This window comes from Littorina saxatilis, linkage group LG17 (assembly GCF_037325665.1).
Source record: "Littorina saxatilis isolate snail1 linkage group LG17, US_GU_Lsax_2.0, whole genome shotgun sequence".
Lineage (NCBI taxonomy): Eukaryota > Metazoa > Mollusca > Gastropoda > Littorinimorpha > Littorinidae > Littorina > Littorina saxatilis.
Genome location: NC_090261.1, coordinates 59,761,334 through 59,783,612, shown reverse-complemented (window position 1 = coordinate 59,783,612; position 22,279 = coordinate 59,761,334). Strand labels below are relative to the sequence as shown.

Genomic DNA, 22,279 nt, shown 5'->3' with positions numbered 1-22,279 from the left:
GGTAAGGCGTCCGCCCCGTGACCGGGAGGTCGTGGGTTCGAACCCCGGCCTGGTCATACCTAAGACTTTAAAATTGGCAATCTAGTGGCTGCTCCGCCTGGCGTCTGGCATTATGGGGTTAGTGCTAGGACTGGTTGGTCCGGTGTCAGAATAATGTGACTGGGTGAGACATGAAGCCTGTGCTGCGACTTCTGTCTTGTGTGTGGCGCACGTTATATGTCAAAGCAGCACCGCCCTGATATGGCCCTTCGTGGTCGGCTGGGCGTTAAGCAAACAAACAAACAAACAAACTCCTCTTCTGAGACCTCAAAAACAAAACTGAGAAAATCAAATCTTAATGGGGAGGGAGTCTGAAAATGAAGGTACATTTCCAAATATTATTAACAGAACATCTGGAGAGAAAAAAATAAGGTCTTAAATGAGGAAAAGTCTTAAAACGGGAGTCTTAACACAGGAGTCTGAACACGGGAGTCTTAACACGGGAGTCTTAACACGGGAGTCTGAACACGGGAGTCTTAACACGGGAGTCTTAACACGGGAGTCTTAACACGGGAGTCTTAACAGGGGGGTTCCACTGTTACATACTGCATGATAAACCAAATATGCATTTAATTACTAACGTGTGTCGATGAATTCAATCAATACCAAAGCCCTTGATTCATAATCAATAAATCAGACAGGTAGAGGGTAAACAATCTTCCTCTTTCAGGCGAGACAGACCTATGCTCTGTATGATGGTGTTTTAATCAAGCTGTAGATTATTGATTAGCACGATCAATTAGTAAACTTAATAAGCACGCTAACACGCCATTTTCACAATCTGTCGCATTGGGTGGATAAACGAATAACCCAGCAGAACCAATCACGTGTACGTGCATATACAAAAAATCGTCAATAAATCAACACAGTTTTATGTCTAGGCCACACATTAACTCCTGAACGCTGGGGAAAGAGAAGACGCAGAAAAGACCAGCTTACATGCAGAAGGTTGATGCCTTGTTGTGGTTAAGGTTTGGCGTTTTTGACACTTGACAAAAACCTACCTCGAGCGATGTTTAGCACCAAGCCCAGGAGCCTGGCTGGGCCCTGCTACGTAATTCTGCTGGTTCTGGGGTTAGGATGCGACTACGTTTTCGCCAGACCACAGGTAGGTGATGACCGAGCACACTGAATAATTATAAACAATACGAAGCAAACATATACATATCCGCACGCACACAAACACTCACATACTCTCTCTCTCTCTCTCTCTCCGTCTGGGGAGAAGACGTGTATATATATACGTGTATATAGTCCTGTGAATAGTTTTTCTGCCTTTTTATTTTTTAATTTTTTACTGTCATCTTTTGTAATTGTTTTACGTTTCAAGTGTATATTTAAGATTAGAATAGCCCCTCTCTGGGCGAGGGCTGGTTGAAAAGAAGCTCGTTTATATTGCTTATGCCACAACCCTCGTAAAATAAAATTTGATTTGATTTGATCTCTCTCTCTCTCTCTCTCTCTCTCTCTCTCTCTCTCTCTCTCTCTCTCTCTCTCTCTCTCTCTCTCCAGATTTTATGTACAAATGTGACAAAATAATGTTTTGCGAACGGAGGGGCAAAAGTGACCATTACTGACACTTGAAGATTTGAAATTGATACTCTGAAATTTTAACCAGCCCACAATTAGTCTGAAAATGAACGGTAATACTCGAAGAAACCCCGTTTATAATCAATCCTTTTCAGTCTTGAGACCAAGTGTTAATGTCTGGCATCTGCCTCGCGAGTCCGAGAAAAATGTCCCTCTTTCTTTTTGCTGTGATGCCCGCAGAATCCCTCCGTACGGTGTTGCTCTCAGACACGTCATACGTAGTCGTAGGCTGTTTTCCATGGCAGTACTCTCTTCTATCTTACAAAAGCAAAGGTTAAAGCATCTAGCTAGTGAGTCCACACACCAGACATTTTTCAGCATAATGACATAATTTAATGGTTGTGCGAATTAAATTTTAAAACACTTATTTGCGTCAAAAAACTCTTTTTACAGTGAACGTTGTACCCACCGTTGTGGGTGAGTTATTTTTGAAGAAAATGAAACACTGTTCGCCAAAAAAACTTATAAAAAATATCCATACTGTCACAGGGCGATCCTCGGGTACATGTCCATGGACAGTCCGAATCATCAGGTGAGCATACTGGTAAACAAGAGAGAGAGAGGGAGAGAGAGAGTGTGTGTGCGTGTGTGTGTGTGTGTGTGTGTGCGTGTGTGTGTGTGTGAAACTGAAGCTGTCCCCTACTCCATCAATCTCAACTGTATTACTCTATCACTGATCCTATCAACTCTATCCAGGCTCACCACTGAAATACTCCCCTGAGCTCTGTCTGTCTGTCTTTCTCCCCCCCCCCCCCCCACCCCCTTTGTCTCTCTCCACCCCATCAACCCTCAACACTCAGGCTGCCCCCCTCTTCCATCATTTTCAGACTGTATCACTCTAACACTAATCCTTGCAACTCTTTCCAGGCTCAGCACTCAGATACTCCCCTGAGCTGTTGCTGGAGAACACCCTGGAGAGTGCCGCCAGTCCTGCTAGCATCTACCCCCACTTCCCTCCCTCCGCAGTCTCCGGGAGCAACTCTCCTGCCAACAACAACGACAGAGAACAGGCCAATGATGCGCGACCTAGCAACAAGGGTAATAACTATGGCAACAACAATGACCTCTCTTTCGTCAACAGCGACCACGATCACCAGGCAAATCCTGGGGTTGGAAATGCCAACGGCCAAGGAGGATTGAGAGGTTCTGAGGTCAACAATAACAATAACATTGGTCAGGGCTGGTCAGGCGGAGCTCAACGGGTCAGCAGCAACGGCTACGTCGGTAACACCGGACTCCGATCTAGTCAGCAGCATGATGGCCTTCACGATTCGTACAGGACAGCGGCTATACCTTCACAAATACGACCTCGACCCCAAGTTGTTCCTGGACCCGCACAAGAGACTGGCGTTCAAAACAAAACCGCAGTAAACCAACATATGGACGACATTCGTGTGAACGGACTGCAGACAGCGGACAATGCACCACCAAGCCAGCCAGCGGTTATCCTGGGACAGAAAAGTCCGGCATTGCCAGAAATTCGCCAGCAAAACGCACCCCTTGGCTCCATGTACCCTTCATTTTTAAACGCGGGGAACAAATCTCCAGAGATCCACCAAGACGTGGACGTTGACGGTCTACACGGTGCAGGGCAGCCGCCATCTTCCATCGAAGAAGACCTCGGTCTGTCCCCGTTCCTTCGCGAACGACCACCACCTCCACAACCCTTCCAGCCCAGCCCCCGGAAAGCTTCTGTGTCTGATGATGGTGCCCCAGGTGCCAGCAACCAAGCCATCCCTTGGCAGCAAGTCTTGTCGAGTGACATCGACGTTGACAGGCCTGTCAACCAGCCATCACCTGCTCAGGGAACGATCCCTGGCAAAGAAGAACGTCCCGGTGTCCCGTCTCCGTCTTTTGGGCAGGACGACCTGAGTGACGATGCCTTTGCGATAGAAGTAGAGTTCGACCTGGACAGCGACGAGAATCCTTTCAGGGAAGAAGAAGATATGACGGGAGAAGTCCCTTTAGAGCTGGCTCTACAGGTTATCCAGGCCATGAAAGCGGAACCGGCGTGGAAGCAGTACATCGGGTCAGGATGGGAAGAGATGGAGCCCTACTGGGAAGACGATGAGTACGACGATGATTATGACGAGGACGAGGAGTACTATGACTACGACGAAGAGGAGAGCGATGAATACGATGACTGGATCCCAGCTGGAAATATGAGCCCGCAGAATAGCCGCTTGATCACTCTCATCATTGAAACCATTGGTGGTGAGTCTCCGGGCGGTGGTAGAAGACATTGGAATAGCGCGTCAAGTTCCAAAGGAATGCTGGTTTTGGCGCTGGTTTTTGAAATCGCTTGTTTGTACGCTCGCTGCTTCTGTATATCACTAAGTTGATGGCTTAATTTGCATGGTGTTTATACCCTGCTGTTTGGAAAAGGCCACCCAACGGTTATCACTGCTTTGCATGTGTGTTGTGTATTACTTATCTTCTTTTGTTGACTGTTTATTGATGGTGGTGCTACTTGTTATTGTTGCTGCTGTAGCTGCTGCTGTTGTTGTTATTGTTGTAGTTTTTTTGGGTGTTGTTGTTGTTGTTGTCTTCTCCTTCTTGATGTTGTCGTTTTTTGTTCTTGGTAGTGGTGGTGGTAGCGGTGTGGGACTTACATGTATTTGTGACCATACACACGCACGCACACACACACACACACACACACACACACACGCGCGCACGCATGCTGACTTTCATCAGTCACAGGTGCCGATTTTCACGGTGTTTTCCGTTTGTTTTTGCTTAAAAAGTCTACTAACTTATTTCTATATACAAAAGTTTCTATTAAGTAAAAAACTTTTTGTTGGACTGCAGGCCTACGTATAAAAGTTACTGATTTTAGTTTGATTTAATCAAAATATTTGGTTGGTTGAATCAATTGTCTGTTGGTCTTTTTTTTTATTTTTATTTATTATTCTCTTTATTTATATAGCGCCTTATCCGAAGTTCAAAGCGCTTTATGCCGTGTGAGATGGAATTTTTTACACAATATATCACGCATTCACATCTTGACGTGCTTGGCTGCTTGGCTGTAAAAATATAAGTGCCGCCTGTTTGTTTCTCAGTGCAGTGGTCAAGTATCTTTGATTTAACCTTTTCTGTCTGTGTGTGGACATTGTCTATCTCTCACATATAAACATTAATTGTCTTTCTTTAACCTTTCAGTGACAGAGAGGGAGGATGACACTCGAGACAACGACATGGACATCTGGCAGATTCTCACTAACTTCCCTTTCTCAATGCTGCTGGGCAAGCACAACGTCAACGAAGACGAATATTATTCCGAAGAATACGACGAAGACGAATACTATGACGAGCATGATGACGAATACGACGATGACTATGATACCGAGGACGAATACGACGAGTACTATGACGACGAAGACAGTTATGACGATGAAGACTATGACGACAGCTATGACGACGATGACGAAGATGATGAAGAATACTCCGTTAGCCTTGAAGACAACAGAGCCACGTTTTTGAAGAAAGAAACAGATAACGGAAGTGATGAAGATGATTACTACGACGATGATTGTGATGACGGTACACTGTGCGACGATGACAACAATGATGTCAAGAAGAAAGATGATTTCACTGTCTTCTCGTTGCCGCCAATGATTACCAAGAAGTAGCCTAAAAAAGACACGAGGAAAACGCAAAAACATGTTTTGGAAATGTCACTTAATGCCGTTTTGTTACAAAAAAATGTATTTATTTTATTTCAAAATGTGCTCTTAGCGCCAACATTTTTTGTTAATTCAAATATTTTCTCTCTTGTGATTAGTAGAAGAAGAAAACAGGATTAATTATTTGGCTCAATATAAAGTACACTTTCAAAAAGACAACTTTGGAGGCCTTCCGTGTTTGGTTTTTTGTTTATTTTTGTTTTGTTCTTTAGAGCACAACTTAGTGGAGCTTGACAGATTAAGACACATAGGTAAGTGCTTACTTTTTAGGACAGAAGCCTGGGGTAAACAATTGATACTGCACGGCTGATTAATGTGTGTGTTGTTTTCCAACACTTTTTTAAGCTCAAGGCAAGGAGTACTGTATCAAGGTTTTGTTGATTCTATGATTAATCTGCGTGATCGCAGAATGTCGTTTATACGGTGTCTTTAGTTTTGAAGCTTTAATTGCTTTTTTCGCTTGAAACATGTGCACGAACATTTTCATCTTGTACACCACCACAAAAAAGATGCGAATAAATAGTATATAGTACGGGAGGATCACACTTGAGAAAAAGAAAATTGTCTCTGTATCATTTATTAATATTGGATGTCAACAGAACTACATATTTTTGTGTTAGGTTTGCAAAAAAACCACCACACCCCTACAATGAGACAGGCAAGGTTTGAGAAAAATAAATTGGTGAAACGCGAGTTTTTTGTTCTGTCAAAAAGTGTGTGTGTGTGTGTGCGCGTGCATGCATGTGCATGCGTATTTGTGTGCATAAATCATGCCTGTGGGGTGTACGCACCGTAGCGTGCAAAGTTGAGTGTGTTCATGTCCAACATGCCTATCTCCCTTTATCCCCACTTCTTTAAAGTGGTCGAGGGGCACAAACATACGACCAGTGATAGTTTTATTACTTCGACTGCAGTGGATCTCATAACCCCTCCCCATCACTTAGACCGCAGCATTTAAGGATTTTCTGTTTCTAACTAGTTGAAATTTACATTCATTTAAAGATTCGCTCCCTTCAAAAGCATGAACTTCTCAGGTTATTTTCAATGTCGTAAAAGGGAGTGCAGTGTACTTTTGTTTGTTTGATACTAAGCTACATATTCTATCTCAAAAAATAACTCCACAGCATCTTGTTTTTCTTGTGTGTTGACCACCCCCCCCCCCCCCTTCCCCCTTTGTTTCTCCATTTTCACTACTCCCCCCACACACACACATTCAGGATCCACACAAACAGTAAAATATTTAAACAAACTGTTGATGTTTTTAAAAGCAAAGCATTTATTTGTCTTTGTTCATGCCAATCATAAATGAAACTCTGCCAAAACGGAAAATCAGCCATCAACATGATAATGATTTAATTTTATTGTTAATTTGTTGTCGTAAAAATGCAAGAGTCTGTCAAAAGTAGATTCATGCTTTACATGCAAGCCAACTATACTAAAAGCCTGTTTTCTTCAGAAAACCACAGTAATGCAGATGCATCCGATACATGATTGTCTTCTTGGAATACTCTCAAACCAGTTGAATAAAGTTCATGAAGACTAATGCACATAAATAATGTCATGGACTTCACAACTCTCAGCACACAAAAATCACAGTAATGCTAATGTATCTGATACATGATAGTCTTCTCAGAATACTTTCAATTAAGTTAAACAAATTCTCGCCTGAAGACCAATGCACCAAGATAATGTCCTGAACTTTACAACTCTTCGCAAACACAAGAAATACCAACAAAAAGAAAAAGGAGGATATCGCATTTGATCTTTGGTGTGATCAATTGCTACATCATAAGATCTTTGGTTTAACTAATGAGCTTAAAATAAACATTGTAACATCTTTGGTCTGATACAATTAAACAACTGAATATTAATGTAGGTAACATGTATCCACACAGACATGTAAAAACTAAATTGCAACAACAACAAAAACCCATTCACAATAAAACTGATGGAATGCATTTCCACAGTAAAATTATAGTCAGACTGGAATTTGCCACGTGTTCATAATAGTGAATCTCTCAAGCAAATATATTGCGTAACAACCATATTATTTGATGACAAGAACAAGGTCACATAAAAAAAAATATGGTTAAAAAGTCTAAGAAAACTTCACATGGTCATCAAAAATTTTATTTTTTATTTTCAGGTACAGTAATCACATTTTCTTTAAAACAAATGCATAATGCCTGCCACACATTTCTCACAAGTTTCAATTTAATTCAAGAACAATGGTTGTATCTTTATAAATAAATCAATTCTGACAACACTGGATTTGCTGTAAGTCAGAAACTGCAGATACAAATTATGCAGCTAGTTTGATTGTCAAATGTGCACTATTTCAGATGGATTATGTAAATAATCAAGCAAAAATGCAAATTAAGTACTAAAATAACTTGATGTCAAAGCTGCCTTTGTAGTTTGTTATACTTTATTTGGAAATTTGGACCTTTCAAAAGCTGTAAACATGTGAATAAATAAAGTTTGTTTCTGTTAAATTTCAAAAGCAAACAATTTTTCACAACCTTCAGTATAATGTCATTATCACAACATTCAAATAGTTCTTACTACAACACCCATTATTTTAGCATACAAGCTATAAGTGGTTGTTTAATATTTTAGTAAACAACAATTTGTGTAAACACGACAAGCCATGGTCCACAAGCCTTCACACAGAGAAGCATGAACAGTGATATCTTTGACAGTAACAGAAACATACAATCTAAGTCAGTTCAACCCTTGACTACAGTATATCTATACAGTGGTGTCCCTTTTAAGACTTTGTCCTTCAAGTTCTGGTTTTTACATTTAGGCAAGTTTTGACTAAATGTTTTAACGTAGAGGGGGGAATCGAGACGAGGGTCGTGGTGTATGTGTGTGTGTGTGTGTGTGTGTGTGTTGTGTGTGTGTGTGTGTGTGTGTAGAGCGATTCAGAGAAAGCTACTGGACCGATCTTCATGAAACTTGACATGAGAGATCCTGAGTATGATATCTCCAGACGTTTTTTTCATTTTTTTGATAAATGTCTTTGATGACGTCATATCCGGCTTTTCGTGAAAGTTGAGGCGGCACTGTCACGCTCTCATTTTTAAACCAAATTGATGGAAATTTTGGTCAAGTAATCTTCGACGAAGCCCAGACTTTGGTATTGCATTTCAGCTTGGAGGCTAAAAAATTAATCAATGAGTTTGCTCAATAAAGTTGTCATTAAAATTGATTTTTCGCAAACAGATTTGAAATTGATTGCATCGTATTCTTCGTCACATTCTGAATCTAAAAATATATACATATGTCATGTTTACTCTTAAAATGTGATCACAATTAACGAAAATAGATTAATTAGTCTTTTACCAAAAAATACCCGACATGTTAGGTCACCTGCATAAAGGGATTTTTTTGGCATGTCCCAAAAGTGTACTGGCATTGCAGGTACAGTGGAACCTGTTTTGATACCCCTCCCCCCCCCCCCCCCCCTCCCCCGCCAGTTTAAGATTCTGTCCCTTTTAAGACCTTGTTTTTTTCTCCTGATTTTCTGTTATAAGATCTGTAAATTTATCCCCATTTTCAGACTGTCTTTTTTAAGACCTGATTTTCTCAGATTTTTGGAGGTCTTAAAAGGGGGGTTCCACTGTACCCTATTAATCATTTACTCTGCGCTCAGAAACTCTCTGATGAGCTTGTTGACTAGATCAGGTCGGTCCATCTGCACCCAGTGACTGGCTCCCTCCACATACTTGATCTCGACCTTGCCCTTGCACGCCTTGGCCGACAGCTCGGCCAGCGGTTTGTCCAGTGCGCCGTCCTGGTCACCCCAGATGATCAGCGTTGGCATGGTGATGCCAAGAGTCCCCATGCCCTCAATCTTTTTGCGGTCGCGGTTCAGGTTGGCTAACGAGAACACTGAGCGGTAGAAGTTGACTGGTCCTGTGAAGCTGTTCCCTGTAACCAAGATTGTTGCATCTTCATTCTTGCTCCTTTTCATTAGGACAAATATATACAATTTTGTTTCTGATGACAGGGCAAAAAAAACCGAGGGTGGTAAGGTCGGTTACTTTTTTTTGTTTTTTGATTGAAGTTTATTCATACAGGCGTATGTGGCTTTTTATTGCCCTGAAATTGTGTGAGCTGTGTCCGTTGGTTGTCGTTTAAGACTAACTTTCCTTTTTAAATCAGAGTTTTGTCATTTTAATTACATTTTTGGAAGGGTAAAAAAAGGTTCTAGGGTTGGGAGGAAAACATTGGGTCGGTCGGGGAATGGAAAACATTGGGTCGGTCGGGGAATGGAAAACATTGGGTCGGTCGGGGAATGGAAAACATTGGGTCGGTCGGGGAATGGAAAACATTGGGTCAGTCGGGGAATGGAAAACATTGGGTCGGTCGGGGAATGGAAAACATTGGGTCGGTCGGGGAATGGAAAACATTGAATTTGTTTTCCTTGGCATTATGCAGCTCCAGTGCTGTACACACTCAGTAGGGAAAAGCTTTTGGGAAGCAGATAATGAACTCAAGAAAAAATATGAGCTTTGTATTTTCTGATTTAAAAAAATGTTTTGTTTAACAAGTATCTCACTATAATGTAAAACAAAAGCCATTTTATCATGAATCAAAAAACAAGAAAGGTAGGTTGTTGGAACGTTTGTTATTGACAAAACAATACATTCACAGATATTTCATGAATCAGTGTCCGTCTTATTCTCTCTTCTTTCTTTGAAAGTAAGTTTTTGTTTTTCATTTTTGCTACGTGATTCATAGTTACAGTTCTTTTTTCAGGGCAAGGGCAACTGCCACTGCAAGGCAACACGAGAAGATAGACAGTGAACACCACCTTGACCCTTGAATATAGTTACACAGGTTTTGTTCTCATCGTTTAGTGAAAAGCTTTTTGCTGATGTCTTTTTTGCCTGCTACTCTATTGCATCTAACAAAAACATTCTTGTTTTCTGTTTCTAAGTCTGTTCTGACTTTTCCTGATGCTGTTCACATTTTCTGTTTTTCTGCTAAGATGTAAAGCCCTTGACTTACTTGTAAAGTTGTATTTGTAAGCCTCCATGTCATCTTCCGTAGTGTATTCTGATTTCACTCCCAACTTCTCACTTTTGATCAACGTATCAAGAGCAGCAAAGTCGTTGAATTGCAAGGCGAATTCAGGAAGACACGGCAGTTGGAAGAAAAACATGTACCTGTCAAAAATAAAAATTAAAATTAAAAAAAATGACTAAATAAATAAAGATACAAATCGACAGCTGACAAATAAATGTACAGCTGACACTAAACTTAGGAATTACACAATGGAGAAGTCTGAGTCTGCACTGATGTAAAGCTGAAGAGAAACATTCTCATGATCCCAAACCATGCAACTGGCACATGGAATGCAATGAAAAGCACAGGGTTTTTTCCCCTTGATCCACAAGGTAAGGTTCACAGCATTCTTACTTGAGGGTGGTACTGCTCACAGTCTGCACTGTGGATTGACTCTAGGAACTACAAATCCAAATCGAAAAACAGAGACTGCCAACGTTCCAAAATTCAGAATCAAAAAACAAGAAAGGTAGGTTGTTGGAACTTTTGTTATTGGTCGTTACCCAATTAGAATTGAGGTACAATGTCAGTTACTGGTTTATTGGTATAAACTGATGAAAGAAATTAACGATGGTGCAAATAAGATGTCTTGTTTAATGTTAAAACTACATTTGAAGTTGTACCATGTACAAAACGTTAAATTGCCCTGGTTGTCGCATGTCAATACTATGTTAAATAAGTTGGGTCTATCATATTTATGGACAACTCAGAGTCTTGCCGTCTCAGGTTTTAAAAACGTTTTAAAACAAAGGCTAAGAGATTAATTCCTGCAGGAATGGAACACTGACGTGAATGCCAACAGCTTGTTTTAATTACAGAATATATAAAAAGGATTTTTGTCTGGAAAGGTATTTGCTTTGGTTGCCTAGGAAATTCCAAGTTAAATTAGCAAAATTTAGAACAAGCAATCATAAGTTGCCAATACATCAGCACATATTTTTTAATGCTCCTAGAAATGAAAGATTGTGTAATATGTGCGATAAAAATGAATTAGGTGATGAGTTTCACTATTTGTTCATTTGTACCGACGAAAGTATAGTGTCTGAAAGAAGAACATTAATTAGTCCTCATTACCGATCTCACCCAAATTGTTTAAAATATGAACAGTTAATGAATTGTAAATCTAAGATAAAACTAATGAAGCTAGCAAGATTTGTAGCCCATGTTATGATTTTAGTATGTTAGCGTTACATCTAGTTTCTTTATTGGTATGTATATGTATGTAATACATGCTTTTGTTTTGTTTTGTGTTTTTACAAAAGATGCATGGCATAATGGTATTGCCAATTTATTTCGGCTGTATATTATCGTTGTCCGCTTAATGTATACATAATATCTGTCTGATTTCTTACCTGATTTTGTTAAACCTATTTTTCTTTTCTTTTTTATTTGTATGTATGGAAGTGAATATTGACAATTTATTTTGGTTGTATAGTATTGTTGTATTTGTCCGCTCAATTTGTATACATATTTTAACTGTCTTTTTTTTTCTTTTTTTTTTCCTCTCTTTGACCTCAGCAGGATGCTTCAACCCATATTTTTTGACCGATTTTTTTTTAAATTTAAAATTAATTTTTTTTAAGGCGGGGAGCATCCTTCTTCCTTGGTCTTTTTCTGTATAACATAATCAACTTTATATTATACAAAACATAAACTTCTGTCTAATGTTTAACTCTAATTCCAATAAAATATGTAAGTCTAACTTCTTCCCATACTTAAATTTTCCTGTGGTCATTTTTGTTATCAAAATACAATAATTTATAAAATAAATTAGATTGTTTTTTAAATTTTTATTCCAAAAACCAAATAATATATCTGTTTCATTCAAAGTTATATTATAATAAATTTGCTTATAAATAAAGTCTTTACATAGTTTCCAAACGTTCCTCACCTCTTGACAATGAAAAAAGAAGTGCTCAAGTGTATCCAGTTCATTACAAACTTCACAATTACCGTAAAATCCCTAGCAAACGCCCAGTATCTAGTAAACGCCCACCCCCCACTTTTGACCAAAAGTTGTGCAGAGGGGTCACTACCTAACAAACGCCCACCCCGGTTGTTTTGTTTTTTTTAATAGAAAAAGGTACCTGATTCTATTGTTATAGTGGGTTTTTTTTATTTACAAAATATATACAGTCCCAAAAGAAACCAACATTGATTTGAAATGTGTCTATATCACAAACCCAAAATCATCACCATCGCTCGGAAATAATTGATATCTGTTATTTTTTAGCGTGCAATCGCTTGACTGAATGGTTAATCCACGCCTCAGCGTTCTTGTTGCTTCTTCATTTATTGGAGTGACTTTCCCGTCTGGTTAACACTCGGTTTGATACATGACATGTGTGTGTGTGTGTGTGTGTGTGTGTGTGTGTGTGCGCGTGTGTGTGTGTGTGTGTGTGTGTTTGCTGAACAATCCACGATCTCTTTTCATCAAAGGAAGTAAGTATTCTTCCGAATCAGTCTCACTTTGCGGCGGAAACATCTGCTGCCTCAAAGATATCAACGTTGAAACTGCCAGTCAGACATATCATTTGGAGGCTTTTTGTGCGTTTTAATTGTTTTGTTTTGTGTGTGTGTTGAAAGAATGGCCCATATCTGTGCTTTTGAAGTTACAGGCTACAATGTCAGGACATAAAGTTTGCAAATGAGCAGAGTTGTTTGTAGAATATAGTACTTTTGCAATCAAAAAGTTTTCCTAATGGATGCTTACTGCTTTCATATGTCAGACGGCTGTCACCAGAAAAGCTCACGATCCATTTAATCTTGCCTGTACTTCTGTGATATCCAAAGATCAAAAAGCACAGCTTTAGTGTGTGCGTGTGTGTGTGTGTGCGCGCGTGTGTGTAAAAGGAACACGGGTGTAGTTTAGTGTGCAATCGCTTGGCTGAATGGTTAATCACGCCTCAGCGTTCTTGTTTCTTCTTCATTTATTGGTGTGTGTGTCTGTGTGTGTCTGTGTTTTTTTTTGTCCCACTGTATTTCTCTGACATTGTTGTATCAATTTATTTCTCGTGTAAATGTGATGACACTTTATCTTGCCAAGGGGTGTATACCTAGCAAACGCCCACCCCCTACTTTTAGCCGAAATCTGTGCGAAGGGGGGGTGGGCGTTTGCTAGGGGTTTTACGGTATTAGTTTGACATAAACCCATCTTGTTTAGTAAAATATTCGTTGGGTAAATTCTGTGTAAAATTTTCCAATGAAGCAGACGCAGTCGTTCTTCTTTTGTACAATTAACAGCTAACAGCCAGTGTCTTGATTCCAGAACAACATTATGCTTTCTTTGCCAAAAAGAACAGGCGCTCGGAGTTTGTACCTCGAAATTAACCAAAACAGTTCTTATTTCCCTTGGTGTAATATTACCAATACGAGTCAAACCCTGCAACAGAACATATCGGTATGCCAATGCGTTAATCAGTTTTGTTTTAAGTGCTGCACATAACGCATTATACTCAAATTGTCTGGCTGGTTTACAACCAACCTTTTGACATAATTCTTTAAACGAAATCATGTCACCGATTTCATTCACGACATCCTTTACATGATAAATATGACATTTAATAAAATCTTTGAAAAAGAGGCATTTATGTTTATATTGTATATTCATGTTGTTCCATATACATTGATTCATCAATGGAACAGGTGTGGCATCATTCTTTTCACACAAAATGTGTTTATTGTCTAACCCGGTTAACAATACTTGTCTCCAAAAGACCGATCTGCAGTTGCCAACGCCAACCAGCTTCTCAGAGGATGCATTAGAGTCAAAACAGGACAAAGCATAACCCAAACTTGAAAAACTATCTAGGAATGACAGACCAGTAATTGTCTGTAGAGTTCTGCAGACCAATAGCCCACGACATCATAAATGAGTTGTGCATATCCACAACATTTATCATATTTAATCCACCATTATCTTTTAATTTACACATAATTGTTCGTTTTACTTTTTCAAACGCCCGTGTATTTGAATATTTTTTCTTCCAAATAAACCTGAACAAAATGGAATTAATTTGATGTAAAACATGATAAGGCACTGCTAGAGACTGGAAAATATAAACGAACTGAGATATAAGAAAGGTTTTAACAATGCAAATTTTACCTTGTATACTTAAGTTTCTTTTGGACCAATTAAAAATTATTTGTTGCATACGTTGAATTTTCTTAGACCAGTTGTCTTCAATTGATGACGCAGGTATATTGTTTGAAAAAAACAATTCCAACGATTTTTACTTTCCGTTTCCATTTAAGACTAAAATATTGGTCAGTACAGTATTTGTTTGACCCAATCCACATGGCTTCAGTTTTATTTACATTCACTTCTAAATTGGACACAGTTTTAAACATGTTTAAAATATGTAATGCTCTTTATTTTAACTGTCTGATTTGTTACCTTTTTTTGTTAAAGTTATATCTTTGTTTCAAAGCCCTCTGGGCCCAAAACAATAAAATACTTGACTTGACTTGACAAAACAATACATTCACTATTCTTATTGTTTTGTCAATAACAAACGTTCCAACAACCTACCTTTCTTGTTTTTTGATTCTAGGAAATACAGAATAATCTCCCACTGTACCTGGGCCTCAAACCCACAGCGATGAACTGATTTCATAGCCAGCACACTACTGACTCAGCCCATGCAGTAGCGGAGGACAATTTATTGATTTGTACAAAGGACTCTCATCCATTCAGCATGCAGTGTTCACATTCAAGACCATACTCACCATGACAGATATTCCCCGCCATACAAAAAAACAAAAACACAAAAAAAGAAAAAAAACTATAAAAACACAAGTCAACTCAATTACCTACAAATGAAAAGAAAATATAATAAGGGTTGAAGCAGCCTGCATGCAACTGAGCTCAAACAAAAAATAAATAAAAATACTCACCACGACATTTTGAACTGGGTAAAGCTTTTCTGAATGTGCTGGTTGAAAGCCCGAGCATTGGGACAGTTCATGATGACGAGACGTGAGATCATGTCAGGGTGCATGTCAGCAAAAGCCCAGGCAATCGCACCACCCCAGTCATGTCCCACCAGCACACAGTCGTTGTAACCTGTGATCAAGAGATTGAGACTGTAAGAAGCGAGTCATTTCAGCTGAACTGACTGCACATTACAGCAGTACCTGCGATGTGTGGACCCTCCCATAAGAGGACACGTACCTCCCTTAAAAGGACACCTTCTCTTGTCCCTTTTTATACTATCTCTACCAAAGTATACCTGTCATGAAAGGCCACCTGCAATGTAGGGACACTTTTGGCTGGTCCCAAGGGTGTCCTTTCATCGCAGGTACCACTGTACTAGTAAACCAGCAATTTGCCCAATGATCCTTATTGACGTGTTTACCAGTATCAGTTCTAAATCTTAGGCCAACAAAAAAAAAAGTCTGTTTAAGGTCTTTCTTTCTTTATTTGGTGTTTAACGTCGTTTTCAACCGTTCAAGGTTATATCGCGACGGGCCTGTTTAAGGTAACATAGGCCCAAAAAATAGGGTCGGTAGGTCGGTATTTATTTTCTTCTCCAAAAAACCATATTTTTAAGTTATTTTGCCAAAAAACAAGACCTTTTTTTTGTGTGTGTGTGTCCCAAATGCCCCCAAAAAGTCTAGGGTCGCGCAAAAAAATAGGGTCGGTCGGGATACCGTAAACAGACTTTTTTTGTTGTTGGCCTTAACAGTACTGTGCGCAGAAAGCTAGACAAAGTGAAACCTTCCCCTTGTATACTTGTTCCCGTTAAGCCGTGATTATGCCTAGAACTGGTTTGATTGTATCTAATCCAGAGGCAGGCACTGTATTCATAAAACATCCAGGGGCAGGGATGTAGCTCAGTCGGTAGCGCGCTGGATTTGTATCCAGCTGGCCGCTGTCAGCGTGAGTTCGTCCCCACGTTCGGCGAGAGATTTATTTCTCAGAGTCAACTTTGTGTGCAGACTCTCCTCGGTGTCCGAACACCCCCGTGTGTACACGCAAGCACAAGACCAAGTGCGCACGAAAAAGATCCTGTAATCCATGTCAGAGTTCGGTGGATTATAGAAACACGAAAATACCCAGCATGCTTCCTCCGAAAACGGCGTATGGCTGCCTAAATGGCGGGGTAACATACACGTAAAATTCCACTCGTGCAAAAACCACGAGTGTACGTGGGAGTTTCAGCCCACGAACGCAGAAGAAGAAGAAGAAGATACAACATCCCACAAAAGCTGGCACTTTGAATCCGAGACAGATACAAATAAAACTACATGTACCCAAAATGTTTTTCAGCAGTGCCGTTCTATTTTTCCTCTCCACAGCTGAAACCTAACCTGTCCCTGAACTGTCTCGATGGATAATCCATCAAATGACCTCCAACCATCTTACTTTTCACTTAGTTGCCTATCAATGGGCGGTTCTGGTGAGGTTATGCCCCTTCTTTCTTTCGGCTGGTAACAGGCGGAACCTCGCGGCAAGATCACACGAGAAAGGAAAAAAATGTGCATTGGTCCCAAATAGCATGTCGCTTTGTTAACAGTTCGTGTGTAAGTCGTGCATTTTATACGGTAAAAAGACAATGGTAACAGGCGGAACCTCGCGGCAAGATCACAGGAGTTGTCTCGCGTTATCACCCCAGAAGCGCTCATTGAAACTGGTGAGGAGAATAAACGAATAAACGTTATCTCGAGGAACAATGAACCTGAAAAATTCTGGACACAATAGTTTGTGTGTGTGTGTATATCCTCTACTGGCAGAAAAGAAAAAAACTCAATTGATGATTTTAAAACAAAATCTCTGTCGGGTTTGATGAGTCGGACAGAATCACATACAGTGCAACCTCGTTTACTCGAACTTCAAGGGTCAGGGAAATTAATTCGAGTTAGAAAGAATTCGAGTTATCCAATTTTACAATACAATTTCATAATTGGACTTGATCTTGTCCTTTTGGTTCAGCCAGGTGGAGAGTGTGTTTGGCTTGACGTTAAAGTCTTTGGCAATTTGACCTTTCTTCTTGTTCCCCTTCTCCACTTCAAGGATTGCCTTGTACTTGGTCTCTAGGGTTTGAGTGTCCAATTTCCTTTTGCAAGAATGACTTTGCCGAGGAGTGGCTGGCCTTTGGGGAGCTGTGGCAGGGGAGGCAGAGGTAGAAGGCTGTTCTCCTCTGGCAGGAGAGGCTGATGCAAGTGTTCCGTCCATGTTAAGATGTGGCAGTAGCGTGTAGGCAATCAAATGCTGAATGAAAACTACAGTAACATCAGAGCCCAGGCTTTTACACACGTATACTGCCATGAAGAAAATGAAAATGAAAAAATCTCTAAAAGCTCAGCCTGAGCGAAATTGTTAGTAACAGTTCAGTGTGCGTACATGTACTTAGTGGTACAGTACGTATTTGAATAGTACTCAGGATTCACTCTGTTAGCAGTATAAAAGCGTGGGCTCTGATGTTTGTTTCCATTCAGCATTTGATTGCCTACATGTATTTGAATACTACTCAGATGTCACTCTGGTGAGATTTTTTTAATTTTCTTCATTTATTCAACTTATGTGGGCTGTTTTGGGGTCAAGGGGTCGTGAAATAACATCGAGTTATCAATATATTCGTCTTAATGAAGCTTCGAGTTATCAATAATTTATTTACTATGAAAGAGAGAGCAGTTTGCAGGGCCCCAGAAAAAAGTCGAGTTATGACGAAATTCGTACTATCCGAGCTCGTGCTATAAGGGTTAGTCTGTATATATGTTCCGACACACCCCTTGCTGGTGATTGGCCCGTCGAATGTTTGTCAGAGGTTTTGGCAAGGGTATTATCTACTTTGAATAAAGAACTGTCATGTCTTACCCAATGCTGTAATGAACTGCTTTAGGTCGTTGACATGCTTCGGGACAGCGTATTCAGATATGCCTGGGGGTTTGTCCGAGTCACCGTAGCCCCTCAGATCCACTGCAACCACTCTGTGAGAAATTCACACCAAATTAGTCATGATTCACTGGTACACATGTGATAGCATTCTCTATGAGCTTTAACAGTTACACTAATACAGTGTTTCTCGAAGGGCTCAGGGGCTCACATCCATGAGAGGTGGCATAGGACAAATGTCCTGGACAATGCAAACGTGATAGGACATTTGTCCTGAACAAAAATAAATCAATGACTTTCTTTCTCGCAAAAACTGTAAAATTAATTAAACTTGATTAGTTTTTTGTCACAAAGATAACAGAACAATACAATAATTTTCTTGGCAAAAAAGTAACAGAACAAATTAAAGTAACACCAAAGGGAATGAGGTCGGCCAGCTTGAAACAAAGCCAAGCGCGGGGGTGGGGGAGGGGGGTAACGTCTTTCTTCGGCGCCAAAGTTTCACTTCGAGGGAGCTTAGTTTTAGTGGTACTAGCCGCTGATGAGGGCAGAGATTTGAAGTACAAACGCTTCTTGCCTTTTTCTGGCACCAATTTTCGTTGCGGCGGCATGTTGCTTTTTTTCAGAAAAGAACCCACGAAGCAGCTGTCAACCGGCTTGGAGCACTCAGAGTTGCAACCCTTGGAAGCTCTTCTCTATAAAAAGCACTTAAAGTCCCCCCAAGCTTTGTCTGCTTGGAGAGACACATCGCTTCGCAAAACATCGATAAAATAGCAAATCCAACTACTGTAAATTGGAAAGTGCTGACAATGTCCGGATCAAATGAAAGCATAATCGGACAATGACCACTTTGTGACGAAAACAACAGGACATATATGTCCTCTTGCATGAAAAATGTATAGGACATTTGGAAAAAATATCTGTGTATGTCCGATGTCCGACGTGGATGTGAGCCCCTGCGGGCTCTAAAATTAGATGATAGCATGTCTGAACAGAAGCTCCTAACCCCCACCTCCTCACACACATAACAAAAATGGAAGAAAAGGAAAGAAGGATTGAAGGAAGGAAGGACCGAAGGAACACAGAAAGGAGGGAGGTTAAAAGAAAAGGCTGAAAAGAGAAAGAAGACGTACAGGAAAGAAGAAGATTCCTAAAACAGGCAATGTTACCTGTAGTTATCCTTGAATTCTTTCAGCTGGTAGCGCCATGAGTACCAGAACTCTGGAAATCCATGGACAAGTAGCATCAGTGGTTTGTCCTCTGCTCCATTGCTCACATAGTGCATGCGGATGTCCTGCAACATCCACAGCTCTCTAAATAAATAACTTTCTTCAAGAGTGTTAATCACAACAAACACATTTCTGTGAGAAATTAACTGAGTGTTTTCGTGGGATTTTGTTTTGGTAATCTTGAACTTTAATGTGTTAAATTATATTTCATAGCTCAGAATCCAGTGGCATTCTTTACTTATTTTTGATACAGGTCCCTTTAATCAAGCCAAAGAACATTTGTCTTGAAATTAATTGACGGATTGAGCTCCAAACTTAAGCATAATTAATTAATCCCTCTGAATTCTGAGCTATAAATTTAACACACTAAAGTTCAAGGTTACCGAACTGCCACTGATGGGTCCAGTATTGTAGTCAACAAACACACTCATTGACACAAGCACACTGACAGACACACACACGCGCACGCACAAACTAGTGATCACAGCATACAGGAGAAACAGTAAGAACACAAGAAACTCACCTCGAGATGCGCGTAACCGTGGGTCCCGAGGGAAGGATCCTCCAAACATTTGGGGGGTATGCTCCTCTTCTTGTGCCCAAGAACTGTGCCAGGTCCGAGTTTTACAGTGTCCAGCAGCAGTTTCCCCACCACGAGCAGTCCATAGAAAGCTGAAAACGCCAACGTTATCGCTCTCTCGATCAAGGCTCGGACAAGAGCCATTTTGATTGCAACAGCTTTCAAAAAGGACGTCTCAGCAAAAATGCGCACAATCAGCAATCTTATTCGCAGTTGTAAATTCTGATAAGAGCAAAAACAATAAAACACTGCCGTGAACAGACACGTTTCAACTGCCTTCAATTATCAGCTTTATCAACACTGCTTCTCACTTTTAAGCAGACGACAGTCACGTGATGCAAGTGTGTGGATGTCTGGAAAAGCACATGTCCTTGGTCTCTTGGTACATGTCTACCGGTTTTGAAAGCCCGGCGTACGCATGCACCCAAAACTATGTTCCTTGTAAGTGGCCCTAGCTTTTGACACTCATACACGAGGAATAAAAAATTCGAGGGAAAACCGAGGGAGCTTTACCGGTGTAAATATCTCATGTTTTGCCTGAGCCTAACTTTCGCATTCGGCCTTCTAGTTGTTGATCAGGCTGCGGCCTTGAACTTGAACTAACCGCGAGTCCCACGGTCACGACTGATCCACGCCAGCCCTTCCAAAGTACTGATCGACCTTTGGTACTTTTCACTCATGGGTTCAAATTCAGTGTCTTAAAAAAATAAAATTTAAATTAAAAAAAAAGAAGGGAGATTTGTTTCAAAGCAAACTGAATCAAGTTCTTCTCTTCGCGGCACTAGGCATCACTGAGTTCAAACGTAGTAGACACTGAGCGAGTTTTCGCGAGGAACAGGGTTGAGCTACGGTAGGGTCACTGCGCATGTCTGGGTTTTTTCTTCGCGGAAACGCTGTTGGGTTGTGTCCAGTCGCGTCCCTTGCAACAAGATGGCGACAAGCGCGTTACAGATTTACTGTTGTGGAGAGTTGATGGACGACGATGATGAACAAGCAGTACTGTTTTATTGTTGATGTGAATGTAATGCCAAAACATCGAACTATCGATTCGAACGTCAATGAAGAAGTGAGCGTGAAAATCGAGCGCAAAACAGCCGGGTAAAAGTTCAGGGCGCTAAAGTACATTTGAGCCGAAATCGCACCCAAACTCCTGTTGACCTCATTTCTTCCCAAAATAAACATCACTGCTAAAATAAATATAATTTATGTGAAAAATTATTTCTGATGGGGGTTTTAAATTCTAGGATGAAAAGCAGTAAGATGTTAAATCCATATCCAATCCAAGTTTTCATTGAATAACCAAGATGCAAATCATAAAAGGCACTTCCGCCCACTACTCGAAAGCAGCAACAAGTGAAAATACAGAGCTCTCTTCGGTTATATGATTCTATATCAAGGGGAAGAACTGTGGCCGTTTTCCACATATGCTATGTTTTTGGATTACTTCCCTTGGTTCCATGATCGTTTTACCATTTTGTTGTTGTAAAGATTAAAGTTGTATTATTGTTTAGTTATGCTTAACGTGTACTATTTAGTAATGAGATAATAATGTTTTTGAATGTTATTATTAGAAAATTTGGTTTAGTTGAAGATACTAGGACATGTCTTTGAATCTCACTTTTTAAAAACCAGGAATGTTAGTGTTTATTAACTTTATAAATACATTTAGTGTTAAGAAATTATTTGGAAAATGTTTAATTAATGCTTGGTAATTTTAGTGAATTTTGGGACATCTTGTTTTATTTGTTAGGGGGTAAACTGATGTCAATTAATAACTGATTTTGGATTTTTACAAGACTTGCATCCTTTCTTTGAGAACCTGACTGAGCAGACAGTCCCAGGCCAAATTTGCCAGTGATTCAAGGAACCAGAATTGGGGTGCCGAACGTGATTTTGTGTCAGCTCATGCCCCGCTTTCCATCCAAAAAGTACAGGTTCGATCGCAGGTATAATGCCAGTGCAAGGGAGGTAAACCGTTTGCTTCGGTAGGGAGCTGCACTGCTACCGAATGTTTTGTTTTCACTTTTGGGAACATGAGTTTGTTTCTTTCCCAGATGAGAATGCAGCCAAGTATCAACAGCTGCAAGCCAATTTTTTGGCAGACGGGGTTCACCTTGCACCTTCAGGCCAGTTCAGAATGTATAAATCTCTCAGAAAGGCTGTCACTCACAGTCGAATCTTCCTGAGAAAGTGAATTGTATTTGGTTTCAGAGTCTGGGATGATGCAGATGTATTTTGTGTC

The 22,279-nt window shown here is 40.2% G+C and overlaps 2 protein-coding genes across 2 annotated transcripts; one reads left to right on the top strand and one right to left on the bottom strand.

Moving 5' to 3' along the window:
• The first annotated feature begins 1,119 nt into the window (after positions 1-1,119).
• On the top strand, positions 1,120-6,008 carry LOC138953333 (uncharacterized). The gene is made up of 3 exons (XM_070325132.1): positions 1,120-1,147; positions 2,497-3,843; positions 4,792-6,008. Exons 1-3 carry the CDS (start codon positions 1,120-1,122, stop codon positions 5,259-5,261), a joined length of 1,845 nt encoding a protein of 614 aa, XP_070181233.1. The 3' UTR covers positions 5,262-6,008.
• A 2,796-nt stretch (positions 6,009-8,804) lies between these two features.
• Positions 8,805-20,681, bottom strand: LOC138951875 (epoxide hydrolase 4-like). The gene is made up of 6 exons (XM_070323433.1): positions 19,981-20,681; positions 19,398-19,522; positions 18,211-18,323; positions 15,288-15,456; positions 10,335-10,492; positions 8,805-9,251 (listed from the first exon to the last, which is right to left on the bottom strand). Exons 1-6 carry the CDS (start codon positions 20,179-20,181, stop codon positions 8,959-8,961), a joined length of 1,059 nt encoding a protein of 352 aa, XP_070179534.1. The 5' UTR covers positions 20,182-20,681; the 3' UTR covers positions 8,805-8,958.
• Positions 20,682-22,279: the final 1,598 nt, after the last annotated feature.

Coding starts and splice junctions, on each gene's coding strand:
- LOC138953333 (XM_070325132.1), top strand. CDS start 1,120: ATGCGACTACGTTTTCGCCAGACCACAG. Junction 1,148..2,496: donor ACGTTTTCGCCAGACCACAG/GTAGGTGATGAC, acceptor AACTCTTTCCAG/GCTCAGCACTCAGATACTCC. Junction 3,844..4,791: donor CATCATTGAAACCATTGGTG/GTGAGTCTCCGG, acceptor TTAACCTTTCAG/TGACAGAGAGGGAGGATGAC.
- LOC138951875 (XM_070323433.1), bottom strand. CDS start 20,181: ATGGCTCTTGTCCGAGCCTTGATCGAGAGAGCGATAACGTTGGCGTTT. Junction 19,523..19,980: donor ACGGTTACGCGCATCTCGAG/GTGAGTTTCTTG, acceptor TGGATGTTGCAG/GACATCCGCATGCACTATGT. Junction 10,493..15,287: donor ACCCAGTTCAAAATGTCGTG/GTGAGTATTTTT, acceptor TATTTTTGACAG/GTACATGTTTTTCTTCCAAC.